The 27,219-nt window shown below is 36.7% G+C and overlaps 1 protein-coding gene across 8 annotated transcripts in view; it reads right to left on the bottom strand.

Moving 5' to 3' along the window:
* mtmr4 (myotubularin related protein 4) overlaps positions 1–26,962 on the bottom strand; it is a 92,837-nt gene extending 65,875 nt beyond the window's left edge. For 2 of the 8 annotated variants that reach the window (XM_079607212.1, XM_079607215.1), the window contains exons 1-2: positions 15,257–15,329; positions 13,202–13,310 (exon numbers count right to left, since the gene is read on the bottom strand). In XM_079607212.1, coding sequence (XP_079463338.1) covers positions 13,202–13,204 — 3 coding nt within the window. In that variant the 5' untranslated portion in view covers positions 13,205–13,310; positions 15,257–15,329. The other 6 variants (XM_079607210.1, XM_079607214.1, XM_079607211.1 and 3 more) reach the window with 6 other exon arrangements.
* Positions 26,963–27,219: the final 257 nt, after the last annotated feature.

The following is a 27,219-nucleotide window of genomic DNA, read 5'->3' as shown; positions in this document are numbered from 1 at the left end:
TTTTATTTAAACTACCGGCAAACGGAAAAAATATTGCTCAAATAAAATAAGAATTTTTTATTTTAGCTATAATGCAAGTAAATGTTTGTTTTTTAGTTAATATACAATATATATATATATATATATATATATATATATATATATATATACGTGTGTGTGTGTGTGTGTGTGTGTGTGTGCGTATAATATATACATGTGTGTATATGCGTATAATATATACGTGTGTGTGTGTGTGTGTGTGTGTGTGTGTGTGTGTGTGTGTGTGTGTATATATGCGTATAATATATATACATTTATGTGTGTGTATGCGTATAATATATATATATATATATATATATATATATATATATATATATATATATATATATATATATATATATATACACACACACACTGTATATAAACTGTTTATATACATTTAAATATTAAAATAACAAAAAAATTATAAAATATATACTCAATATATTAATACTATTAAACGCATAAAAATATTGCTGATATTTTATATATAGAATTATAATAGTTTATATATAAGGGAAGAAAAATGCATATAACCCACATGCTCTTTCATAATTTTTACAGTTCTGTTCACTAAACGCACTCAACATAAACACAACAATATGTAAATATAACATATTATGCAAGATTAATGAGTTTGCATTGTTAATTATGACTATGCCCTATTTGAGAGTTTTTACATCCAAATAACCTGTGAGCTACACCAAAATGATTTTCTTGATATAAATTTGAGGAAAAGCTTTGGGATTGAATGAGTGTTAGTCACGACTGCCCGTCTGCCGGCAGCTCAACACGACACGCCTCATACGAGGAATCACAGCTGCCAGCGCGGCTCCAGGAGCCGACGAGTGTGTGACTCACGGGGCGAGCGAACGAGTGTGTGACTCACGGGACGAGCCAACGAGTGTGTGACTCGAGACTGACAGACACATCTCTCGTACGGGACTACAAACAGAGATCGAGCGTGCCGGGAAAATACATGCAAAATATGCACAGACATGAGCCTGTAGAGAACCACACACACACACACACACACACACACACACAGCTCATATTACTGCTTAATCACATGCTGACTGAGAGGACGTCACAGGAATGGAGCAATCTGTCTTTTTACTGCTCTCAGCCTCACTGAGAAAACACACTTCAATCAGGAGCAAATATAGGAAAATATTCAATCTAATGTAAGTGTGTGCAATATGACCAACATCTTACATCACGTGATGCATGAGTGATTATGTTACAGTAACAGATATTCAACTAATAAAAAGCTTCACATAAAGTTAGTTTAATTATTTTTTATTTATAGTTATTTTATATTAGTCTATAAAATATACATTTTATGATATATAACACACACACGCACAACTAGCGCAAAAAAATATTTAAAAAATTATTATTATTTTTAAAACAATGCATTTCAATTAGTCTAGTTTAGTATAGTAAATCTGTAAAAAAACAATAACATATGTTAGTTTTAAATTTATTATATAATAGGTTATAAAAATACTTTATTTTTGCTGGAAATTTGACAAAATGTGGAAGTGCATATTTTACATATTCTGGTTAATTAAATTGTTTTGTGTCGCATCCAATTTGGGACACATCCCGTTTCTCTCAAATATAAATAACACTTAGCACCAATACAGTCATCCTCCTCATGCTTAGAAGCATGCAAAAATACATATTTTCTAAATCTATAAAAAAAAAATATTTTTTATTGTTTGTCAACTACAGGCGAAACTCAATTTTTAATATGGTGCAAAAGTTCATTAATTTTTAGTAATTCAACTTATATATTATATAGACTCATTACATGCAAAGTGAGATATTTCAAGCCTTTATTTGTTATAATTGTGATGATTATGGCTTACAGTTTAAGAAAACCTTTTCACAATATTCTAATTTTGAATTTGGGGTTTTCATAAGCCAATCACCACAATTATAACAAATAAAGGCTTGAAATATCTCACTTTGCATGTAATGAGTCTATATAATATATTAGTTTCACCTTTTAAGTTCAATTACTGAAATAAATGAACTTTTGCACCATATTCTAATTTTACGAGTTTCACCGGTAGTTGCTGTTAAGAAATCCCTGTATAAGAAAGGCTGATTTTCATTCTTTTTAATTTATCAATAAATTGGAAAAGTGACATAACATCAATGGCTATAGTCCTTTATGCAAATGTATTTCTGATGGACCAATCAGAAGGTCAGCATCTTCCCTGACCTCTGAAAACCAAACATCCCTCCATCCACGTCTCCATTGAACACGTGACGAACGAGCCGCTGAAGTGCTGAGTGAGCAGGAGAGACTCAACCTTCAGCACTACACGATAACATCTCACCGTGTTTCCATCTGTCTGCCTTACGACGAGTTACACAACACACATACACACACACACACACACATCACGAGAGTCATGTGATCCTAAACACAAACTAGACATACAGGATCAAAATACCGCAGTCAATCAAAACTAGAGTAAAGTTAAACCACGTGTAAATATGGGAATCAATTATCAATTTATTATACTACATAATAGTACAAATATAATATAATCCCATTATTACTATTATTAATTGGTTTAATAATGAAAAGCATAGACCTATCATCATTTACCCTTTATTTAGTATAATAATAATAATAATAATACGATTATTATTACTAAATAATAATAGTAAATAATGATAGAATCTTTATTATTAACAATTAATAATACAAATAATAATGGTGGAAATATATTATATAATATATATATATTTTTTTTTACAAAAAACAACAATATATAATTGGAATATTATACTTATATTTTGTAATTGACTTCCACTGCTCCCACTACTACTACTACTACTACTAATAATAATAATAATAACAACAACAACATTTGGTAATTTCTATACCTCTGTTATACCAAAGTTTGCAAACATTTAGAATAAAGCGAGTCTATAATGGAAAAGGCCTCCGTATATCCTGAACTTCCTCATATTCCCAGAGGATCATGTGCACATCCCTATATGACAACAGTCTCTCGCCACTCGTTTCCTCAGTAGAAACGACATCTGTAATTCACGTGCCGTCAATCACTTAACCAGAGCTGCAACACACACACACACACACACACACACACACAGAGAGAGAGAGCATCACTTACGAAGCAGTTGAGCATTGAGCAGGAGACGCGTTTGGTCCGGCTCATGGCGCGCTTGCCCAGGAGACACACACACACACTCGGATGAGAAACGCTGCAAGACCAGCCGGCAAAACCATCCTTCCCTCGGCGGAGAACAGCGTGTTTCGCCACCTCACACACACACACACACACACACACCCCGATCACAAAGATGCACAATGTCCACACGTAGATGTTCCTGTTGCTCAGAATATTCCAGAAAAATCGTTGGTGAAAAGCAAGACAGGAGAAGAGACAGTGATACCGGCGTCACTGCGCAGACCAGACATGGAGAGAGAGAGAGAGAGAGAGAGAGAGAGAGAGAGAGAGAGAGAGAGAGAGAGAGAGAGAGAGAGAGAGAGAGAGATGGAGAGAGAGAGAGAGAATTAGAAAGGGTATTGCCTGATGCTAAGCTCCACCCTCGTGCACTGCACCCCTCACGTGCTCTCTCTCTCTCTCTCTTTATTCCTGCGTTCACCCTTCACCGAGATCTCATCAGTGCCAGCTTGCAACCTCAGCAAGATGGCAGCGCAGCAGATATTAATGCATTCCTGTTCAAAAAAAAATAAGCGTTTCCTCAATTGTCGCTCTGAAATGGATGAGACGGGAAATAAAGACTCGATGAAAGACTCGTACACACAATCGGTCTGTCCACACTTGATGTTTAACGTACAATTACGTTCATTTTTCGAGTCAAGCTTCTTTAGAACCGGCTCAAAACGCTCATTAAACGCATTATTTAATGAATCGGACACAAATCAGCATCAAACGCAAGAGTGATCGATCTAAATCTTAACGAGATGATTGAACTTGGTTGCAAAATGGTTGGAATGTTTTGTTTGAATACTTTTATTTTTATTTTTTTATATATAATATTTATATACATTTTAAAATAGGATTATAACATTTTAATAAGGTTGTCATTTAAACAATTTTTTTAAATGACAATCTTTTTTTTTACATTTTACTTTTTTTTTTACATTTTATATTAATTTTAATTGTAGGATAATTTTTTTTACTATCTTACATTATTCCTTGTTTTTAATATTATCCCTAACATTTTTTAAATAATTTTGATAGTTATTTGATATTATTCCATTTAAAAAATAATAATAAAAAATAAATAAATAAATAATAAAAGAAATATATATATATATACACACACACACACACATTTTATATATTTATAAAATGTATTCGGCAGATGCTTTTATCCAGTGACTTGTTACATTTGATCAGTTTATGAATTCCCTTGGTGTTCCTAGTAAAATAAAATGATATTGATAGTTTACTTTTAAAATGGGGCGGCAACTATCTTTTGCTCACCCTCATGTTGTTCCAAACCTGTATTAGTTTCTTTCTTCAACTGAACACAAATGATGATATTTTAAAGAATGTCAGTAATCAAGCAGTTGACGTATTTTTTCCCTACTATGGAAGTCAATAGGGTCCATATTTTTGTGTTCAATTGAAGAAAGACACCAATACAGGTTTGGAACAACATGAGGGTAGAGTATAAATAATGAAAATATTTAAATTTTTGGGTGAACTCTGTTTAAGATTCCCATTCCTAGCACACAAACACTCTGCATACACAATAAAACATCACTATAGCGACACACATGACGTGCTCATCAAGTTAACTCATCCTGCATGGTCAGTTTTGTCTCTGGATCCGCTGTGATGCTGCAGGCGGGGGGAGGGGATGCATCAGCGAGCAGTCACGATGAGCGAGAGACACTGACACACAGCACAGAGAGAGAGAGAGAGAAAACGCAGCGGCACCAGTGACAAAGCATTCTTCAGCATCTCCCCCTCCCTCCCTCCGAACACCATCGTCTCCATTGTAACATGCTGGGGAGGGAGACTCGCTCTGCAATTTCCCAGCATGCATCTGCACTAAAAGGACATGCAGTCCCGTCACTAAGAGAGACTCCAAAACGCTCAGAGCGAGACGAACGTGCCATGATGTGCCGCTCCCGAGGGTCATTCCTACCGCGCAGAACATTATGTCCACACATCACATATACGTCTCTATTTAATTAAATATTAAACACTTTTTTTTTTTTTTTATCTAACAATATGCACCTTTAAGTCATTAAGTTAACCCATTTTTAAACTTCTAAACATGGAAAGTTTGCTTAAAAGGAGCTGTGTAAAAAGTATATATATATATATATTATTATTAAAACTATAAATTTAAACAAAATTAAAAGGATTACTATAATATATTACATTCACAATCTAACAAGTTATTTTTCTAACTAACAACATGCCTCCTTTAAGTCAACATAAGGGTGAATTATTAATCAGCATCCCACTTTTACATTTCTAAACGTCAATTTTTTAAAATATATTTCTAGGATAGCTTTTACTTGATTTTATTCTCTTATGTGTGCATTTTGTTTTATTGTTCTCTTTTTGTGTAAGCATCATGAGAAGCTTGCTTTAAAAGGCACCATGTAAAAAAATTTACATTTATTAACAAAATTCGGGCCGGGTTCAATTTAATTACATTTAAATTCAGGATTCAATATCAAATCCCGAGCACACCTGTAATCTGGACGCTGCGTTTCCATCTGACATAAGGGGAAAGTGAAAGCCGAGACACTAGCGTGGCCGTCTCTTCATCTCCGTCGTCGTGACCGAGAGGAAGAGCACCGGCGCATGACAATGAATGATTTAAGCTCTTTAAGATAAAACGTCACGACACAATCACAGATACACCATCTAACTGAGCAACATGGATGTAATCACACACACGGCCTTCTGACTCCATGACACCTATTTTTAGGAAAGGCCAAGAGACCCTGCCACAGACATACTGACCTTTCAGCACAACACACACACTCCTCACGTCTCACATACACACACCGTTCTCCTGTAACCTGACGTGCATGTGACAAATGCATGACGCATGATGCAAAACACCAGCAACCGACTCTTAATTGCCCGCTCCATCAGAGCATTAGTCTAAAGTAAACAATCACTGTCATAATCATTCATCAACGAACAACTTGTGAACAAACATTTTGAGTGATGTCCAAGTGATACATGATAATAAAGTAGATAAATAAAAACACCATTATACACGAATAACACCAACCATTTAGATAGAATGATACACAGAATGATACAATGGAACAACTGATAGAAGCATAGAATGACAGATGGAACGACCGATATAACAGTCATTCGATCGTTACATCTGATGGAATGACAGATGGAATGGCTGATAGAAGGATAGAGCGACCGATAGAAGGATAGATCGACCGATAGATAGAACGAATGACAGGTGGAATGGCCGATAAATGGAGCAATAGAATGACAGATGGAACGCCTGATAGAAGGATAGAGAGACCGATAGAAGGATAGGATATAGCGACCGATAAATGGAACAATAGAATGACAGATGGATGATAGAACAGATGACAGAAGGAACAACAGATGAAACAGATGACAGATGGAACGACCGATAGATGGAATGGCGTATGGAACGACAGATGGATGATAGAACAGATGACAGAAGGAACAACAGATAGAACGACAGATGGAACAACCGACAGAACGGATGAAACATATGGGACGACCGATAGATGGAACGACTGATAGATGGAACGATAGAACGACTGACAGAACGAATGAAACGACATATGGGACGACCGACAGAAAGGATGAAACATATAGGACGACCGATAGATGGAACGACCGATAGATGGAATGATAGAACGACTGACAGAACGGATGAAACAACATATGGAACGACCAACAGCAATAGAATATAAACGACCGACAGAATGGATGAAACATATGGTACGACCGATAGATGGAACGACAGATAGATGGAACGACAGGAACTGATGACAGATGGAACGACCGATAGATGGAATGACAGATGGATGATAAAACAAATGACAGAACGGATGAAACATATGGTACGACCGATAGATGGAACGACAGATAGATGGAACGACAGGAACAGATGACAGATGGAACGACCGATAGATGGAATGACAGATGGAACGACAGATGGAACAATCGGTAGAATAACTGATAAATGGAATGACCGATAAATGGAGCAATAGAATGACAGATAGAACGCCTGATAGAAGTATAGAGCGACCGATAGATGGAACGAATGACAGGTGGATGATAGAACAAATGACAGAAGGAACAACAGATAGAACGACTGATAGAACAGATGAAAGATGGAACAGATGAAACAACATATGGAACGACCGATAGAACAGATGACAGATGGGACGACGATAAATTGGACGACGATAGATTGAACAATCCGATGACAGATGAAATAATAGAACAGATGACAGATGTCATTCGATCTGAACGACTGATAAAATGAACGACCAATCAGTGTTAATTTCGTTGACGAATAATTTTCGTCATTATTTTCGTCAACGACATTTTTTCACAGACGAAAACGAGACGATAACTAAATAAAAACAGGTTTAAATGACGACAACTATAAATAAAAACTAGACGAAAATGTTGGGGAGGGACGATTGGGGAAGTGATCCAGTCAGAACTGATTTGCGCTTGTGGAAGATGCGCACATTTGAATTGTAACGTGCTGATCTACCCGGCGCGGCGGCACACAATGCGCTTGATGCATGTCTCATAAATCGTTAAAAAATGTAAACGTCTGGGAGAAAGAGAAGAGCAGACATGGATAGATCTGAATAAGAGTGACGACGCGAAAGAGAGCTTTATTCGGTATGTTTTTCGGTGCGAACACACACACACACGACCCGAAGCGTGCGCAGCACTGCAGACAGCTGTATACAGGACTGAATTGAGCTCTCTTTCGCGTCTGAATGGACAAATACACACAACACAACGTTATGTCTAAATGTCCGTTTTGGAGAGTATTCGCGTAAACAAAGTTGGTTATGTCTTTACAGAACGTACAGTTGTGAGAATATCGGATGTGGATCAGCAGTGCTGGATATGCACACTCGGTCTTAAAGTGACAGTGCGTAATAAACCTATTGCCTTCTGTACACTTAATATTGATCAAACAACAAAATAAAAAGAGAAAAACATACACTGCTGTTTAATAGCTTTAATAAGGATTGATTATATTTAATTTATACAAATAAATATATCTGCTTGAAAGAATAAAGAATGATTGTATGTAAGTTAAAGACTGTATCATTCATTGGAGGAAAAAAAAGACTGTTCTACTTTAGAAGTTTAAGATATTATTTTGTGTCACAGTGCTAAATCTGTGTCTGTGTTGCATGTTCAAATTTTAAAAATTATTTATATTAACAGGTTAATAGATGTTTTCTGCGGGAATATAATGGGTTTGGAAATTTTAGAGAAATTCAAAATTAATGCATTACAATTGAACTAAACCCATTCTATTTTAGTCGACTAAATCTACTGTAGATTTAGTCGACTAAAATCTTATTGTATTTAGTCGACTAAAACTAGACTAAAACTAAAACAATTCAGATGACTAAAATATGACTAAAACTACAATGCCATTTTAGTCAAAAGACTGACTAAAACTAAATCAAAATTTGCTGTCAAAATTAACACTGCGACCAATAGAATAAACTATAGAATGACTGATAGAACAACCAATAGATTGATAGACAGATCTGTTTTTATCTATCAGTCTACAGTACTTTCATGGAAATTTTAATTGAGAACTGGCTAGTGAGCGAATGATTCATGTTCATCTACATTTAGTGGTTTCACTTTAACTCCAGAGCTGTACGAGTCTTAATGGGTTTGTTTGAAGCTCCTGGGGCCATAAAACATCCTAGCCTGTATTTTACCACTGAAACTGTACTCAGTTACTCTGTAATGTTTCCAATCGGAGGACAGAGGCGCACAGGTGAGCTCATGCGGGACAGTTTCACAGCGGCGTGTTCAGCCCCACCTTCACACGGACAAAAACAAGGTAAAAGATCCTTTCTCATCTCTTACCACACAATACCATGCGGAAAATAACCTACACAAACACGTCATCACTCTAGAACTGATTATATCAGCTCAGATTCTGAAGGGATAAGAATGGAAACATCACGTGAAACATATTTTACGCAATCAATTTCCTCAACGGAAAGCGCTCATGTTTTTTGTTGTCATTGTAAAATGATTCTCATGAGCTAATTTTCCAAATGGAGTCTCGAGAGAACAGGCAATAAGAAAAACAGCCCAAATGAACACATTCAGAACTTTGTTGAAAACACTGAATTATTTTAGACAAATATGCTTGCACTCTGTCACTGACTAGATAGATTTAAAAAATAATGTAGGCCACTTTTTACTTGTAACAAAATATTTGGGATTATCAGGACACACAAATATTCCCTCATTGCATTATATATAGTAGTTTAATGTAGTACTGACACTAAAACTCACTGTATAGTGAAACAATTGGGGGGGAGTTTAACTCGAAAAATTTGAATATCATGCAAAAAAGTTAATTTATTTCAGTAATTCAACTTAAAGGGTGAAACTAATATATTATATAGACTCATTACATGCAAAGTGAGATTTCATGTTATAATTTTTTTTTTTGTTATAATTTGGATTATGGCTTAAAGCTTATGAAAACCCCAAATTCAAAATTAGAATATTGTGAAAAGGTTTTCATAAGCTGTAAGCCATAATCATCACAATTATAACAAATAAAGGCTTAAAATATCACACTTTGCATGTAATGAGTCTATATAATATATTAGTTTCACCTTTTAAGTTGAATTACTGAAATAAATTAACTTTTGCACCATATTGTAATTTTTCCAGTTTCACCTGTACACAATACATAGAGGCATTTTTGTATTGCGAGAGATTCGCGTGACACAATATATTATTACACCCCTATTAAAGAGCGCAATGGAAACTGTGGCCGCAACGGGCCAGTGAGAACCATTGACCATCTCCACTCGACCAGAACACAGAAGCGGCATCAGGCCCAGGTTTCCCATACGCTCACACACACACACCAATTAGTTATTAGAAAAACTAAAGGGCAGGTTCTGGTTCCGTCGCCATGAGACACCAGCACGGTTTCTACTGAGAGTTTATGAGCAGCTCTTGGCACGAGCTCAGTTCTGGATGGGCCGCAGTGCAGCACACTCTTAAACACAGAGGTTTACAACCGGGCTTGAGGAAAATGAGGCACAAGCCTTGCTTTGTTTACGGAGCGCACTAAGTGTTTAATGAGTGCCGAGGGAGCGCGTTCACTCGCTCAGAGCGCCACATCATAATGGAAAAACCAACTAGAGAAACTGTGGATAAAGTTCAAATCAGGAGCCCAAAAAACATCCAAAACTACAAGATAGTACTTGAGTTACTCAAGCCGAATGACTTATGACAAGCCTGTAGGCAGGGGGGGTTCGGGTGGTTCATACGAGTGGTTCACATCAATGTGTACTTACGATGGGGAATTGTGTAATTTGGACTTTTCTCTGCATGCTTTTGGAGACAGTGCCTATAGACCTGCATTATATGACTGACAGACAAGAACGGTTTGACCTAAAAATATCAAAATTTAAACGACTGCGGAGACAAAGACACCTACATCTTGGATGCACTTCAGGTAAGCTAAAACATACCAACATTTAATTTCAAAGTGAACTATCCCTTTAAGCTGAAGTTGATCTCCTGAAGTCTATTATGGTCTCATACAAGAGAATTATGCAAGGTGTCTGCCTTTTTAAGACCAAAGGGGCTTTCACATCAGAGGAACCTTTTCATAGTTCCTCCTAGAACTATAAGCGGAAGTACCCGGATTTTGTCATGTTTGTACCGCAGGAATTAGGAACGATTTTAGTTCTAGGAACTCTTTTGGAGGAACTAAATGAGCTCCTACTTCAGAGTCGGGTCTAAACCAGCACTGTAAGAACTAACAGTGATGTTACTGCTCGCTGATTGGCCAAAAAGTTGTAATAAAGGGTATCCAATAAAACTCCAAATATGACATACGAAGTCAAACATCAGCATCAGTCAGCGTTTAAGAGCAGACATGTGCAGGTATCAATCTTCTTCAAACACTTGCATGCAAACATCAAAGACCTTCCCAACATCTGTGCACTCCTGCATGGGAGTTTTTGGGGAAAGTTCACTGTGGAAGAGCAGAAAGGGAAAACCAGGAAGAGACCGGAATGCAAGCCGTTAATAACGCGGGGTCAGACTGGAGTCCAAACACACACACACACAACATGCAATCTAAAGAGGAAAAGCACTGCATCCAGAGTCACACACACACTCCGCTCTGATCTGCCAATAAAGGAAGGGTTGTTTCATAAAGGTGACAGATGTTTTGGCTTGAACTCACAGCCGAAAGGCATTTCTTGAGTGTGCATCGAGCCAAAGAGCACCGTTCCCATCTGCCCCGGCCCGCAGAGACCACAGCGCCGAGAGCATGCATGGATTTGAAGCACTCAAAATGCATCTAACCAAATAAACTGTAGGTTTATCCTCAGGTGACCCTTGGAGATTTCCAACCGCTCACAAAAACAGCCCAAAATGTCATATCACTAACCTAAAGCAGTGAAAAAAATCATTATGGACCCACGGCACCTTGACAAAGACACTTGTTGTGCCGAAACGCTGGTAATAAATGTTCTTAACCCTCTTTTGTTCTTCGCATGTGGGTCAAAAATTAACTTTTTTTTTGTCAATGAAATGAATGTACTATATTTTAGTTTGATTATGTTTTTTTATTTAATATTTTAGGGCATTTTTTATATACTAAATTTTAATGCCCTGAAAATTACATTTCCGACTTAAACCGTCGTAAATCTTGAATGCTTTAGAGAAACACACTTAAGTTTGATCTCTTTTCAAAGACGACGACACTTGGCAGATTATTGCTGAAGTGAAAACAAGTGAACTTAAAAAACAGTAACAGAATTGTATGTGTATTGTTATGAAAAATTCACAAAAATACTATTTTCAATTTTGATATGAAATATAGATTTTCAAAATCACATTTTACTCTAAAACTGCAAGAAAATCAAAGCCATAAATGTAAACAAGTTGTGTTCTGAAATTAAGATTTATATCTTAAAGGTATAGCGGAGGATTTTCTTTTTCCGGGTGGGTAGCCTATACTATTGGTCCACCTAAGTGTCAATCATTCTGGTGATATGTTTACGTAAGGCCGTCGTACGTGCTCGTCCCTATGTTTTCGCTTTCTGCGCATGCGCACTTTCTGGTGTATTATGTGTGATGAGTTACGGGTTTCAGCCATTCCTTTGAAAATGGCTGACTGAGGGTCGAAAGAGAAAAAATGTATACGAAGTGTATGATAAGAAGAGAAAGGCCGCAGAATATAGAAACAAGACCAGAGTGTTTTTGGGAGAATATTTCACACGCTGGCGTGCGCTAAAAGCACAGGTTGGGCTTCCCACTGATGCCGCAGTTGCGAGGATTCTACTAGACAGGTAAAGTTTGTCATGCTATTTTGGAGAAATCCATTTAAAATCACTGCTAGTAAAAGTTAATGTAAGCTATGATTAGCGATGCTAGCCCTGGCACAAGTCGGGAGCAAATAGAGTGTTGCGCATGTGCATTTTAAAAATGTTTTGGAGAGGGCGGTTCTTTTCTAAAATTAGGAAAGATCCTCCGCTATACCTTTAAATGAGCTTTCAATAGGATTTTGTTTTGACTGCAGTACCAAAAGTTTCCACTAGATTAAATTCCCTCTCCCATTAATTTCTAATGCGCTCATTTTTGACCACGAGGAGCACAAGTGTCACTATTATTTACAGGACCATTTAACCTTTTCCTGTCCATGATTTTTTTTGTGTTCACACAGCAAGTGCCAAAACCTTTACCAAGTTTCATACCATTCCAATGAAGTGTAAAAAAATAAAAAAATAATTATTTCGCTTCAAAAATGACCCAAGAGCTCTAGAGGAGAGGGTGCAGTTATTTTTCCTTTGCATTAAGTTTTTCCACTATCTTGCACCTCATAAGGTGTGCGTTTGCTTTGCAGTTCTTTTGTAATGCACATCACTTACCATTTTCTTGGCAGGTGTGCTTTTCTTTAGTCTTGACTGCTTTGCGCCAGCTCTCCTCTCCACGACGGGTCTCGCACACCTCACAGCGACAGCTCACGAGACACACAGCCTGAAAAGAAAGAGGAGCACACGTCAAAAATGTAGTGGTGACACTGATCCCTGACCCATGACCCATTCAACACAAGAGCATCAGTGAGGTCAAACTGGTCCAAATCGTCACAAAGGTCTTCAATGGGGTAACCATGTTTAACCATAAACATTTTAAAATGTAATGTATCCCTGTGATCAAAGCTGAACGTTGTGATCTTCAGTGTCACATGATCCTTCAGAAATCATTCTAATATGATGAGTCAAAAACATTCCACTTATTTATTTACCATAACATTCACATTCAAAACCAGTCCATTGAACATGCAGTTGTGCATCTCTAATGTTATGCATGCATCTCATTTCTTGATTATTGCTCATACTCAAAAGCACACACATCAGTGTTGTTGTACAATAAATAATTAGTGTTCAGTTTCGTTCCGATCGAAAGTCTCTTTCTCAACCCTTTCTCAGGAATGTTCAGCATTTGACGTTTTTGACGTCAGAGTCCAAAATACTTGCAAAATTCAATAGAAGAAAAAAAATGGACAGTCGAGCAAACAGGCCTGAACATGTACATGTAGGAAAAGACACACACAGGTTATCAGTGCAACCAGTCTGTCACGGTCACATGCTCTAAACACCACACACACACACACACACACACACACACACCTGTGTGAGCAAAGACAAAAAAGATAAATCACATGATTTAATCATGTGAGTGCGCGTGTATGTGTGTGTGAGCGCGCATGTACACACCCATGGCAACACATGCTGCGTTGAGTTGCTCACCCGCGCCGCTCTCACCCGCTGACACAACCTTGATCTCCGGCTACAAGCTGACTAATAGGATGAGCTTTGATTTACAGGAAAAGGAAAGTAAAAGAACTCCACAGGTGCCACACAGATCACACAACCACGGATTCTCTGACGTTTCCTTCCAAAAAGCTCAATTCCACTAAAAAATAAACAATAAATATGAAAGTTCTGTAAAGAAACGCATGTTTCAAAACATAATTTCAAAGAAAATCAGAGATATTATTTCGTTAAACTTATTGTGTGTAAATGTGAGTCTGATATTGATGTCACCAATGCTTTGGCAATTTAATTTAAAGCCTTTTTTGACCATGCCAAAAATCCATCTTGAGTTGATGAATATAGCTGTCATTATACATTATAGCTATATATAATTTTCAGCTATTTTTGCAAATTAAAAACAGATTTTAATTCACTTATTTGTGAAAACAACTTAACATTTAATGAAAAGCAGGCATATGAAGTAGACATGCATCGCTAAAAAAAATTTTTTGGTTACACTTTAATTTCATGACGACCTTGTTAGTGTAATTATATTTAAGTAATATTAATTAACTACCTGTAGGTTGGGATTATGTTTGTTGTAGGGTTAGTTCCATGTGATTATGCATGATTTATAGATATTACTGTTGTAACTACATGCAACATGTAACAGGGACACTAAAATAAATTGTAAACAAAAATAATAATGGGAGGCAGGGTGGACTCGGTTAAAGTTGACTGGGCAAGAAACTTTTTTACACTGCCACGAAGCCAAAAAAAATCCTTGTTGAGCTCTGACTAATAGTTTAAAACATGACAGCTCTACATGAATACAAGAGGACTCTCAATGCTGCAGATTCATTTAAAACACACCCTCTGACTCCTGCACACACACACACACACACACACACACTCTTATGAGACACGTAATTGACAGTTTTCACACTCCCTTCATCTTATTGCACTTTAAAAGAGAAGAGAAACTTTTAAACAGCGCGTCTGAGGCGACACTGTATCATTCAACACTGAAACATTGTAGCGGTTTGTTGAACGTTCTAAAACTTCAGAAACCGCTACAAATGTAACAAGCGCGACATTCCACTCGCGCGCAACAGTGTGTCAGTGAGAGAAAAGCTCGAGACACGAGAAAAGAAGTTGAGCTCTTACCTGAGTGAGCAAGTCTCTGTGCGTGGACACAACAAACTCCTTTAGATTTCATGCCACGGTCACGCCCATCACACACACACACACACACAGACACAGAGAGACTAGAGAGAAAGCGCGCGAAGTGGGCGGGGATTCGGCCGTGAAGTACGTGACAGCGCTGTTCTTCTTGTGCATAATATCTCAGCGACATGCATTAGCAGGCAAGTTTGCATCGAATGTGTTCTTAACACACTTTGGAAGGAAGGCATGTGCGATCAGATAGCAGTGTGTTCTGCTGCGCGCGCGCATATAAGAGAACACACTTCCATAAGCGCGCGCTGTGTTTTGTTTGCATGAAATCATAACGATAACGCCCCCATCTTACGATCACTATAGAGTCTCCAGACCCCTTCTGAGACCCCGCTCCTGTCTGTGTGTTTACACTGCACTGGAGTGAACTGGATACAACTGGAAAAGGAAGTCATTTAGTGGAGTTACTTAGTTTAGATATCTATAGGCGACAGTCCAGCACCACGTGACTTTATAATGGTAGAAAAAAAAGATTCTGCAGAAAGAAAATCCACTAGACGTTATATTGCCACTCAAGTAGCCAACATAACATATTATGCTTAATTAAAATGTATTAATTTACAGTAGGCAAGGCATGTACAATTTATCAGTATGGGAAGTTCTATATTCTCAAAATTGGCAAATAAAAAACAAATAATTAAAAGCACTTTTCTCTTTATATTACAAGCCTGAAAACTACAATGTTATATAATAATAATAATACATTTTATTTGTAAAGCACTTTTCATAAAAGAATCTCAAAGTGCTACAGAAACCACATAAAAAAAAGAGATAATAATAAATAAAAAATAAAAATCAATAGTCTTTATATCAATATTTTCCAAGTCTAGCAACGTCAATCTGTGATATTCAGGGTGTTCCGGTAACTGACTAACATGCAGAGAGTTGACAAACACCAAATAAACTTGCACAACCAGATTTATGAATCAGTGATCATATGAGCTTAATTATGCAGCGTTTATTGCACTTATTATTTCTTATTGTTACACAAAAACACAAAAAATATGTTCCACACTGTAAAAAATGTGGCTGTGGTTAGTTATAACAACTTAAACTTTGTTGAGATAACTTAACTAAACTAAAGTTAACTAAACTTAATGTTTTAAGTCAAGCATGAACACATACTTTTTAAAGTTGAAGCAATGTTGGATTTTAAGTTGTGATAAATAAATCGCAGCAATTTTTTTTTACAGTGCCTCCAGACACACCTCCTTTAAACACAGCACAAAACGCCATTTATGGAAGTAACGTATACAGTGCACTCACGGAGCGAACACTTTATGACGGGCGTCTCACCGGTTACATGACGGAGGAACCGAAAGGAAAGTGAAAGTGTGAGAATTTTACATTTTCTCTGTTTACATCCCACACAAATTCCCTAAAACTCAAGTGTGGGACTGCCATTTTCCGTGGCACTTGGAGAAATCTTGTGCAGATTTCACAGGTTTTCCCACTAACACAGAACAATGTGGTTTTTTTTTTTTTAGATTGATTGTTTTACTTTAAGCCCTTAATCAAAACCTCCCATCACAAATATCAGACGTGCGCTGGAACATCTGAACCGGAGCCACACACTTCCAGAACAGCAAAGCCTTTGAGTAAATGAAGAGATCCGCATTCCCACACACACACACACACACTGTGGAGAAACACGGGTCCAAACACGCCAGTCCTTATCTGACTTCACACACAGCAAAGAAATCATGAACCAAACCATTTCTACATGCATTTCAGAAATATCAAGAATTGAGGCCAATATTATTTATGGCCAACTTTTTAATGTTCAAGGACCTTCAAATGTGACAACCCCCCTAATTCCCCCAAATATTAAGGTTTAATGTATACAGACCCATTTATATTGTGTCTGAAAATATAAAACGCAATAAAGACAACATGCAATTTCCAAAATCCAATAATTAGCTCTGTTATGGCACACTAAGTCTGGGAATATTTTATTAAAAACTATTTTCAATTAATATATTTGAATAACACTTTTTATAATGTTCAACAGGCTTTTTTTTCCTCAATATAGTGAGGAAAGTATAGTATAGTATAGTTTATGTAACAAATAAAGGTTCTTTATTGTCATCAATGCTTCCATGAAGAACTTTTAACATCCATGGAATCTTTTCAAATGCACCAAATGTTCATTAGATTATTAAATTCTTCACACTAAGAAAAAAGATGGTTCCTTTAAGAACGGTTGACTCTGTATTTGCCATACGCGTAGGTGACAAATATGATTGAATATGGTTATTTATGGGCAACTTTTTAATGTCAAGGACCTTCAAATGTGACAATCCCCCAAAATATGATGGTTTAATGTATACATTACAGACCCATTTATATGGTGTCTGAAAATATAAAATGCAATAAAGACAACATGCAGTTTCCAAAATCCAATATTTAGCTCTGTTCATTAGATTATTAAATTGTTCTTCACACTAAGAAAAAAGATGGTTCCTTTAAAAAGGTTGACTCTGTATTTGCCATACGCGTAGGGGTCTAAAAATAGCCTGATACAACATCTGATCTATCCTTTTAATATTAACATCCAGTTGCGAGAAATGTTCCTTTTTTGGGGTAAATATTGGTGGGTGTAAAAAAAAAAAAAAAAAAAAAAAAAAAAAAAAAAAAATCGGCTTTCGAGGCCCTAAATTCTCATCTTTGATGACTATTTTGAGCGTTTAGGATTTTATCTTTTACAAAGCACTATGGCTGCCCCCGATGGAAATGTAAAACTGTTCCAAAAACAAGTATATTATCCGGACCTCCGCTGGGAAGGAAATGGAGACCGGAGCTCTTGCAACTTTAATTGAATACCCCTGCTTTATAGTGACCCCTTGACCTTAGTTTAAAACCACAGAGTACAAAGCAGAAGATTTAAAACATGTCAGTAATACTTGGTCCCGTTTACACCTGGTATTAAAGCAACACCATGTAGCTTTTGCTCTCGGGGAACAGTATTGTCTTCTACTACTGCCGTAAAATCTGTCATGTTACATCAGAGGACACACGTGCATTTGTTGACAAGTCGATACCTCTGAACTCTGCAGGAGGAGCTCTCTCGTCTTGGGTTCAGACGGTTGCGTTGCGTGTGAAATGTCTTCATCACAGGTACAGTGGCATATATGTCAGCATGTCATACACTAAAAAAATGCTGGGTTGTTTCCACCCAATTTTGGGTAAAATATGGACAAACCCAGCCGTTGGGTTAAATTTTTACATTACATTTTTAACCCAACGTTTGGGTTTGTCCATATTTTACCCAAAATTGGGTGGAAACAACCCAGCATTTTTTAGAGTGTATGAATATAATTTCATGGGTTTTATTATTTTCAAACGGTGAAAGATCGCGTAGCTCACGTTTACAAGCCAGCGTCATTATAGCAGCCTATTGGCTGCTGTTTTACATAATGGATATGCTAATTCAATTCAATGTTTGTGTGGTAGGTAATAGCCATATATCGTCAATATTATAATATCAAGCTACCATAGATGAATCTGCAAATTTGAAAAATCGATTTGCATTATAGCCTGAGGCACGACACTTTCACCAGAAAAATAAATAAACATGACTGTCAGCCTGCAGTCATTAAGATAGTTCTCCTAAAAGATGATTTTGTCCGTCTAATCATGTATAACTAGTGCGACAGCATGACGGCCGCATCGGTCCCTCCTCCTCCTCTAGCTCACGCCAGCGAGCGAACGCTGGACCAATATTGATCCTCGTCCGGCCTTTGATTTTATCACTCTCCCTTTTCCTCTTCCTAGTCTCCTCCGACAAAACCTCTGCCTCCGTCGGTTTAGCTGCTGCTTCGGCCGTGACAACAACATACAGACGCTATACCAGCCGGCAAACACACGCTAGTTCGGCTCTCACGTCCGGATTTGAGGAAGTGGGGGAAGTGAGGTATGCCGTAAAGCAGTCGAATATTGTAGTTATTTTTGTGATCGGGTTACTACAGACGTGTCATTCAACCGATTGTAAGTCGATGTACCATCACAAGAGTCTTGGAAATATATTACGAAGGTTGAAAAACTACATGGTGTTGCTTTAAGATGCGTTTTGGTCGATCGGATCACAGGAAGACGAGTCAGTGAAGTTATGAAGTTCGTTTATACATTTGATAAAGGTATAGAGAGAATTGAACATTAAGACTCACATGTAGTCATTTTATAGCTTTAACTATTGATTCGAAAGCGTATTTATATTACTTTTATATATTTAATTAAACAGTGCGTAATAATAATTGATGATAAACTAAAATTGTACATGTGTGATCGATTAACGGTATAATAAAGCATCTTAACACCAGGTTTAAACGGCCTAGAAGCAGCGATGAGGTTTACATTTATACAAGTAAACATTGTGGAACAAATGCTTGCATCCTCAATATAATTTTGCAAAATAAATAACTTAGGGCTGCACAATTCATCGAATTTGTATTCGTTCAAAGGTGCAATTACAACAACAAAAAAATCCACTTACATTATTCCGTGTGTTTAAAAAAATAATAATTCTACATCTTATCTTAAGTTTTTTCCCCATTGTTTTAATTTGAGTATAACATTATAATACCATGCATATTTTTACTTTGGTTTGGTTTCATTATTCAAAACAATATTTTGTTTATATATTTGACATGTGAAGCTTAATGCTATAGAAAAAGCAATAAAAGTGTATTTTGATATAACAATATGGCATGCAGTCACTTCAAACAATGGCAAAAAGCTATTCAAAACATAATTTAATGTAAATTGTGATCATCGAATCGCAATTAAAATTGCAAGGCAATAATCGACAGCCTTCAAAGCACATGGAGGAGTTCAGAACAAAATCAAAAATGGCCAAAGTGAAAAAGTGTGGCTGAACCTGTGCTTTACTTTAGCTCGATCACTGAGAACATTTGGCAACTAAACAAAGCTGTTTTATTCCTGCGGATGCATTTATCCAGCGGTCAGCTCTGCGAGACGGAGAAAACTACGCCAACATCCACACACGAGCCACGCTTGTGTTCATCTAAACACACACACAATCAAGAATCGGTTCAAACTAATGCATGAAGGATTTCACATCTGACCTCGAGAGACTTTATCAAGCTGGATCTCAATTCAAAACACAGAGACAAACACGGTCGTCATCACCCGAGCTAATTCGGTTCACTCAAATCGCCTGTCAGGGAAAAATCAATTTCATGCGCCTGTGTTTAGCATAGATGACAATCTGATCTAATTTATTCCCTTCAGATGAAAACTGCATCTGTGCAGATCTTATGAACAAACTGGTGAGAGGAAAGCACAGCCGGGCCAATACAGAAAAAACTCTTACGTAATTAAACTCAAGCATAAGATCGTCCCGCTATAAACGACACGAATGATTCCTTCATTTTAATTTCAAGCAATTGGACTTTGGATTTTCTCCTGGCAGATAATAAAATAAGTGAAAGGGGTGGTTGAATATAATTTCACTTTTCTAACTGTAGTTAGTGTGTAATGTTGCTGTTTGATCATAAACAACATCTGCAAAGTTACAACGCTCAAAGTTCAGAGCAAAGGGAGATATTTGCTTTTACAGAAATCACTTTTTAAGAACTACAACAAACGGCTGATAGAGACTACACGACATTCCTCCCGGGTTAGTGACATCACCAACCCTAGAATTTACATAAACTCCGCCCCCTGAACACAATTTATAGATTATCTTTTTTTTTTTTTTTTTTACCTTTATTTAACCAGATGATCTCATTGAGATTTAAAAACTCTTTTGCAAGAGAGACCTGGCCAAAATGGCAGCATACTAACAACGCATAGTTATAAATATGATCACCAAGCATATACAACAACATTTAAACAAGATCCTCAAGATACATACACAAACTACATCAACATCAGACTACCCAAAAATACAATCCACGCCTACCATAGGTATAAAGTGATTTAGGTATTTTAAAATATCATGACAGAATATGCTAATCAATGACTAGAAGATAACTACACATAATCTACATAAATTCATCAACTAACCATTCAGAAATGTCCTGTTGCTTCTACATGTTGTCACTTCTTGAGTCTCTCCATCATTAACATAAAAAGGCTAAAAGTTTTTATAATTTTCAGTGTGTGTGTCAGGTAAAAGGACACAAGCTCTTATTTGCATTTAAAGGGACAGACACAAAAACTGTTTTTGCTCACCCTCAAAAAGTGACCATTTTAACATGCGATATAAAAATATCTGTGGGGTATTTTGAGCTGAAACTTCACACACATACTCTGGGGACATCAGAGACTTATAACATCTTGTGAAAAGGGCATTATACCACTCCTTTAAATTGTAGTGAAAATAAGTTATTTTCAGGGGTCGTTTTTTTATGCATTTAGCCGTTTATTTACACAACGACAGCATTTTGAAGGCCTGAAAACACAAACTTTTGAAAACGGGTTTCAAAGTGCGAGTTTATTAAAACTATAGCGTTATCGTCTCTGTGTAAACTACAAGAACGCAAATTTGTGAAAATGGCGACATCATGCACGTGTGTATTATGTGTTGTGTTAGAAATGGTGTTTCTGTACAAATTGACATCGCCAACTACTGGCCTGACACCAGAATACAGCGATTTCAGTCTTTTTTAGTAGTTTTTGTGGATCGGAGTACAAAAAAAAAAAACCTGTTTGTGTGTGTGTGTGTGTGTGTGTGTTTGTTTGTGTTTTTGTCTCTAGGCAGAATTAAATTTAAATGATTCTGCTTGTGACCACAGTATCACTTCTCTTATACCAAGAAAAGAAAGTTTCACTTCCAAATTCTCCTGGAATTTTTTCTGAGCTTTCCCCTAAAACTCAATATTGAAAAAAAAAAGATATAAACAAGCTTTTCTACTACATATAACCATTTTATAACCAGTACGTTACCTGTCAAAGTTATGCAAGCACAAAACTGAAAGAGTTTCATCAATCATCATCATAGTTCACTTATCATTGAGGGATATGAGGGAGTTACACACAAACACAACGTGTCAAAGTGCAAAAACATGCAATAAAACAAGCATCTGAGACCCGCTCACGTGTGTTTACAGACATTAATTACAAATAGGTGTATGGGATTGTTCAAATAAACATTAATAATAATGGTAACACTTTACAATAAGGTTCATTAGTTAAATACCTTAGATAACATGAACTTCTACAGCATTTAATAATCTCATTAATATTAATTTCAACATTTACTAATGCGTTATTGAAATTAAAGATCGTTTTTGTTAACATTAATGCACTGTGAACTAACATAAAAAAATAAATAAAAAAAAAATGAATAGCCTAGGTAATGTAACAAATGTATTGCTCATGGTTAGCTCATAATACATAACTCATGTTAAAGTGATGGTTCGGAGTGATTTCTTCAACCTAGGGTCCTTTGCACCATGACCTCGAGCCGAACATTATTAAAGTTAGAGTTTATTTAGAGATATCAGCCGAATGGCTTAGTGCAGACGCTAATGGATCCGATGTAGTATCTGGTAAATTACCGCACTAATAACGCCCGGGATGGCACCAGTACAAATAGGTCCTGCACTCATAAAACGAGGCATTGGAAAGTTTGTAAGTACATCAGGAGTTTATTTAAATAACACTAGCCTGATGGCTTATGCTACCGCTAACCCGGACGTCGAGTTCACTTCCGTGATTTGGGAAAAGCCCGTAAAAGTCCTGTCGATGCATACGGATTCAGATTCAGATTATTTAATTTAATGCCATGTCAGCATTCAAAGCTATTTTCATTGCAAAAATTCAATAACAAAAATACAAATATCATTAAAAAAACAGCAAGTCATTATACAAGATTTTTAAAATTAACATATGATAATTAAAAAAAAACCTTTTCAGGCATAATCTCATTAAATATGTCCTTAAGTGAAGTAACTTCATAAAAGAGCCTTCTGCTGCATTAAGTCCAGGACACGCCAATAAAATATGTTTGACAGATAAGGGAATTTTATAAAACATGCATAAAGTTGGGTCTTCACCTGTTTTTTTGGATCACTTTTACTCAGAACATGCTAGATGGCAACAAAGGATTCCATTCATTATGCTAAGCTAAGCTAGCGGCGACCCTGCCAAACTAAAACAATGCATGCACCGAGACAAAAATGCATTTGCCGACTTATCTATATATAGAAAAGACGGTGAAATCAAGCAACTAACTAACTGACAACTTAACCATGGGAAATGTATAATGGTTTTGTGTGTTTCATGTCCATTTGTGCGATTATGTCAGCCTGTTAACACACTTTATCAGCTCAAAAATCATCCCCATCTCCGTCTATAGAGTGAATGCGACTTTTTAACCAGCTTACGGTTAACCGTGTCCCTGCCACCTGTTCACTCGTAGCTAAAACTTCAAGCTTTCTTACAGGAGAAGTATTATTAACAGCTAGATCATAAACGGTGTCTCTCAGCACAGGCTTCGGGAGCTGGATCCAGAGCGCTACACGAGTCGAGTAGTCATGGGTCTATTTAGAGAGCAGTCTGACCTGTAACTCGAGCAGGAGCCATCATCAATTACACATCTCTAAAGCAGGGAGACGGGGAATGTGAACGGGATACGCCGGCTCTGAATGGGTCAATCACTGATGCTCACTGGGAGACTTCTCGGATTATAAACAAACCGAATGCTTTTGGAAACATCTTTCCATTTCCTGGAGGCCACAAAAGTGCATTTATTTCAGTAATTCAACTTAAAAAGGTGAAGCTAATATATTATATAGACTCATTATATGCAAAGTGAGATATTTCCTTTATTTGGTTTAATTTGGATGATTATGGCTTATGAAAACCCCAAATTCATAACTTGAATATTGTGAAAAGGTTTTTATAAGCCGTAATCATCAAAATGATAACAAATAAAGTAGGGCTGCATAACAATTAATCGCAACTAATCGTTTGCAGAATAAAAGTTTTTGTTTACATCATGTGTGTGTATAATAATTACGAATTTATAAATACACAAACATGCACGTATAATTTTAAGAAAAAAATATATTTATATATTAAGTATTTATAATTATATATAATATAAATTATATTTAAATATAAAAATGTAAATATTTTTTAAATATATACATGCATGTGTGTGTATTTATAAATACATAATTATTTTACACAGTACACACACATATATGATGTAAACAAAAACTTTTATTCTGCAAACGATTAGTTGCGATTAATCGTTATGCAGCCCTACTTTATTTGTTATCATTTTGATGATTACGGCTTATAAAAACCTTTTCACAATATTCTAGTTATGAATTTGGGGTTTTCATAAACTGTAAGCCATAACCATCAAAATTATAACAAATAAAGGCTTGAAATATCTCACTTTGCATGTAATGAGACTATATAATATATAAGTTTCCCCATTTAAGTTGAATTACTGAAATAAATGAACTTTTGCACCATATTAAATTTTTCATCTGTACATGATCCAATACAAACAATGTTAAAAAGCCACCGCAAGCGTTTATCAGGTGCTCTTATCCAGAAAGTGCTTAAACTTTACATACCAGACTTTTGTGATCAACAGATGTCAAACAAGTGCTTTTAGAATGACATCTGCTAGAAAAATTTGATTTATGCACAAATTTGCACTCTTAAAATGCACAAATAAGACAGTTCACCCAAAATATGAAAAGTTGTTTCCAAACCTGCAGAAGTTTCTTTCTTCTGATGGACACAAAATAAGATATTACATAATCAAACGGTTTACGGTAAGTAATGGTATTTTTATTCCTACTATGGAAGTCAATGGCTGGCGTCAACTTTTGGGTTACTGTCATTCTTTAATTAAAATATCTGTAGTGTTCATTAGAAGAAAGAAACTCATACAGGTTTGGAACAACATGAGGGCGAGTAGGTGATGACAAATGTACATTTTTGGGTGTAGTAGGACAAATAATCATAATACAGATATACCAAACCTTGAGATTCAACCTTAAAGGGTTAGTTCACCCAAAAATGAAAATAATGTTATTAATGACTCGCCCTCATGTCGTTCTAAGCCCGTAAGACCTCCGTTCATCTTCGGAACACAGTTTAAGATATTTTAGATTTAGTCCGAGAGATTTCTGTCCGTCCATTGAAGCTGTATATACAGTATACTGTCCATGTCCATAAAGTTAATATAAACATCATCAAAGTAGTCCATGTGACATCAGTGGGTTAGTTAGAAGTTTTTGAAACATCGAAAATACTTTTTGGTCCAAAAATAACACAAAATAAGACTTTATTCAGCATTGTATTCTCTCCCGGGTCTGTTGTGAATCTGCGTTCAGGACTCCGCAGTGACGCCGCTGACGTAAGACGCTGATGACGTGTTATCTGGTGCGCCCGAGCTTCGTTTACAGTCTGAGGGAGACGCACGCTATATTCAAGCTATTCTACATTGTTTGCGTGGATATCATTTTTTTAATGGTGCGTAAATGTGCATGTCGCGGATGAGACACTTTTACAGCGTGTGTTTCCCTCAGACTGTAAATGAAGCTCGGGCGCACCAGATAACACGTCATCAGCGTCTTACGCCATCAGCGTAACTGTGAAGGATTGACAACAGACCCGGGAGAGAATACAATGCGGAATAAAGTCGTATTTTGTGTTATTTTTGGACCAAAAAGTATTTTCGATGCTTCAAAAACTTCTAACTAACCCACTGATGTCACATGGACTACTTTGATGATGTTTTTATTACCTTTCTGGACATGGACAGTATACTGTATATACAGCTTCAATGGAGGGACAGAAAGCTCTCGGACTAAATCTAAAATATCTTAAACTGTGTCCCGAAGATGAGCGGAGGTCTTACGGGCTTAGAACGACATGAGGGTGAGTCATTAATGACATTATTTTCATTTTTGGGTGAACTAACCCTTTAAGTGAAATTAAATATAGCGTATAACTATAAAATGCCAATATTATACCATGAAAAGCATACAATTCTAACAAAGTCACATTTTAAAGAAGAAAATGTAATACTGTTACAATATTTTACATTTTTGAAGTTATCGTGCATAATTGCTCTGCAATACCAATATTAATATGTAATGCAAATGTAAACCTTTTTTTTTTTTTTTTACAGACAAGTCTTGTATTCAGGAGATGAAGGCAAAAGCACTTTATTACACAACACTTGTGTGCATTAGTTGGAGAAGTGATTGCATGTATATACTGAGATACTCAATAATGAAATACAGTTTATCAACATACACTTCAAATGTGAGTTCCCATCAGTTTACCCAGCTGGTGACCTTTGGTGTGTGTGTGTGTGTGTGTGTTTAGTATGGGTGGAGGATTTGACTGCCTGTAAAACATCCCAGCTGGCCAATGCATTCACATACAAACACATGGCAGGCAAAGCCCACATAAAAACCTCACTAAACCATGCGTATTTAGTTAATACACTGTTCAGCCAAACGTAACCGCGAACACATACAAGAAGAATCAAGTTAAACACACAGAAAATGAAATATGATCAAGATACTCACAGTGAAAGAATCAGCTGACACAACGGTGACTCAGTAGAGCGCACTACTTCCGCATTCACTTGCGATCGCCTATGTGTCAACCAATCACGATAGACTATGTCTGTACAGTTGACCAATGGCGTGGCGGAATACGTCGCGTACTAGACACTCAACAGCCAATGGAAGGCTACGGTAGGTTAGCGGCTCTAACAACAGGACGCCTGAATGCCTGAACACACCCACATACGAACCAATCAGGGCGAGGCTGAGGCGGGGGGAGGGGTGGAGTATAAGCCAATAGAAAATCACAGCGCGGCACTAGGGGACCACGTGGTTGACTGCGTGCGTGCAGGACTTGTTAAAGCGACGGAGCGCGCATTGTGT

The sequence above is a fragment of the Phoxinus phoxinus genome (assembly GCF_949152265.1).
Source record: "Phoxinus phoxinus genome assembly, chromosome: 3".
In the NCBI taxonomy this organism is placed as follows: Eukaryota; Metazoa; Chordata; class Actinopteri; order Cypriniformes; family Leuciscidae; genus Phoxinus; species Phoxinus phoxinus.
The sequence above is the reverse complement of the archived record's forward strand: the minus strand, read 5'-3'. Positions and strand labels throughout refer to the sequence as shown.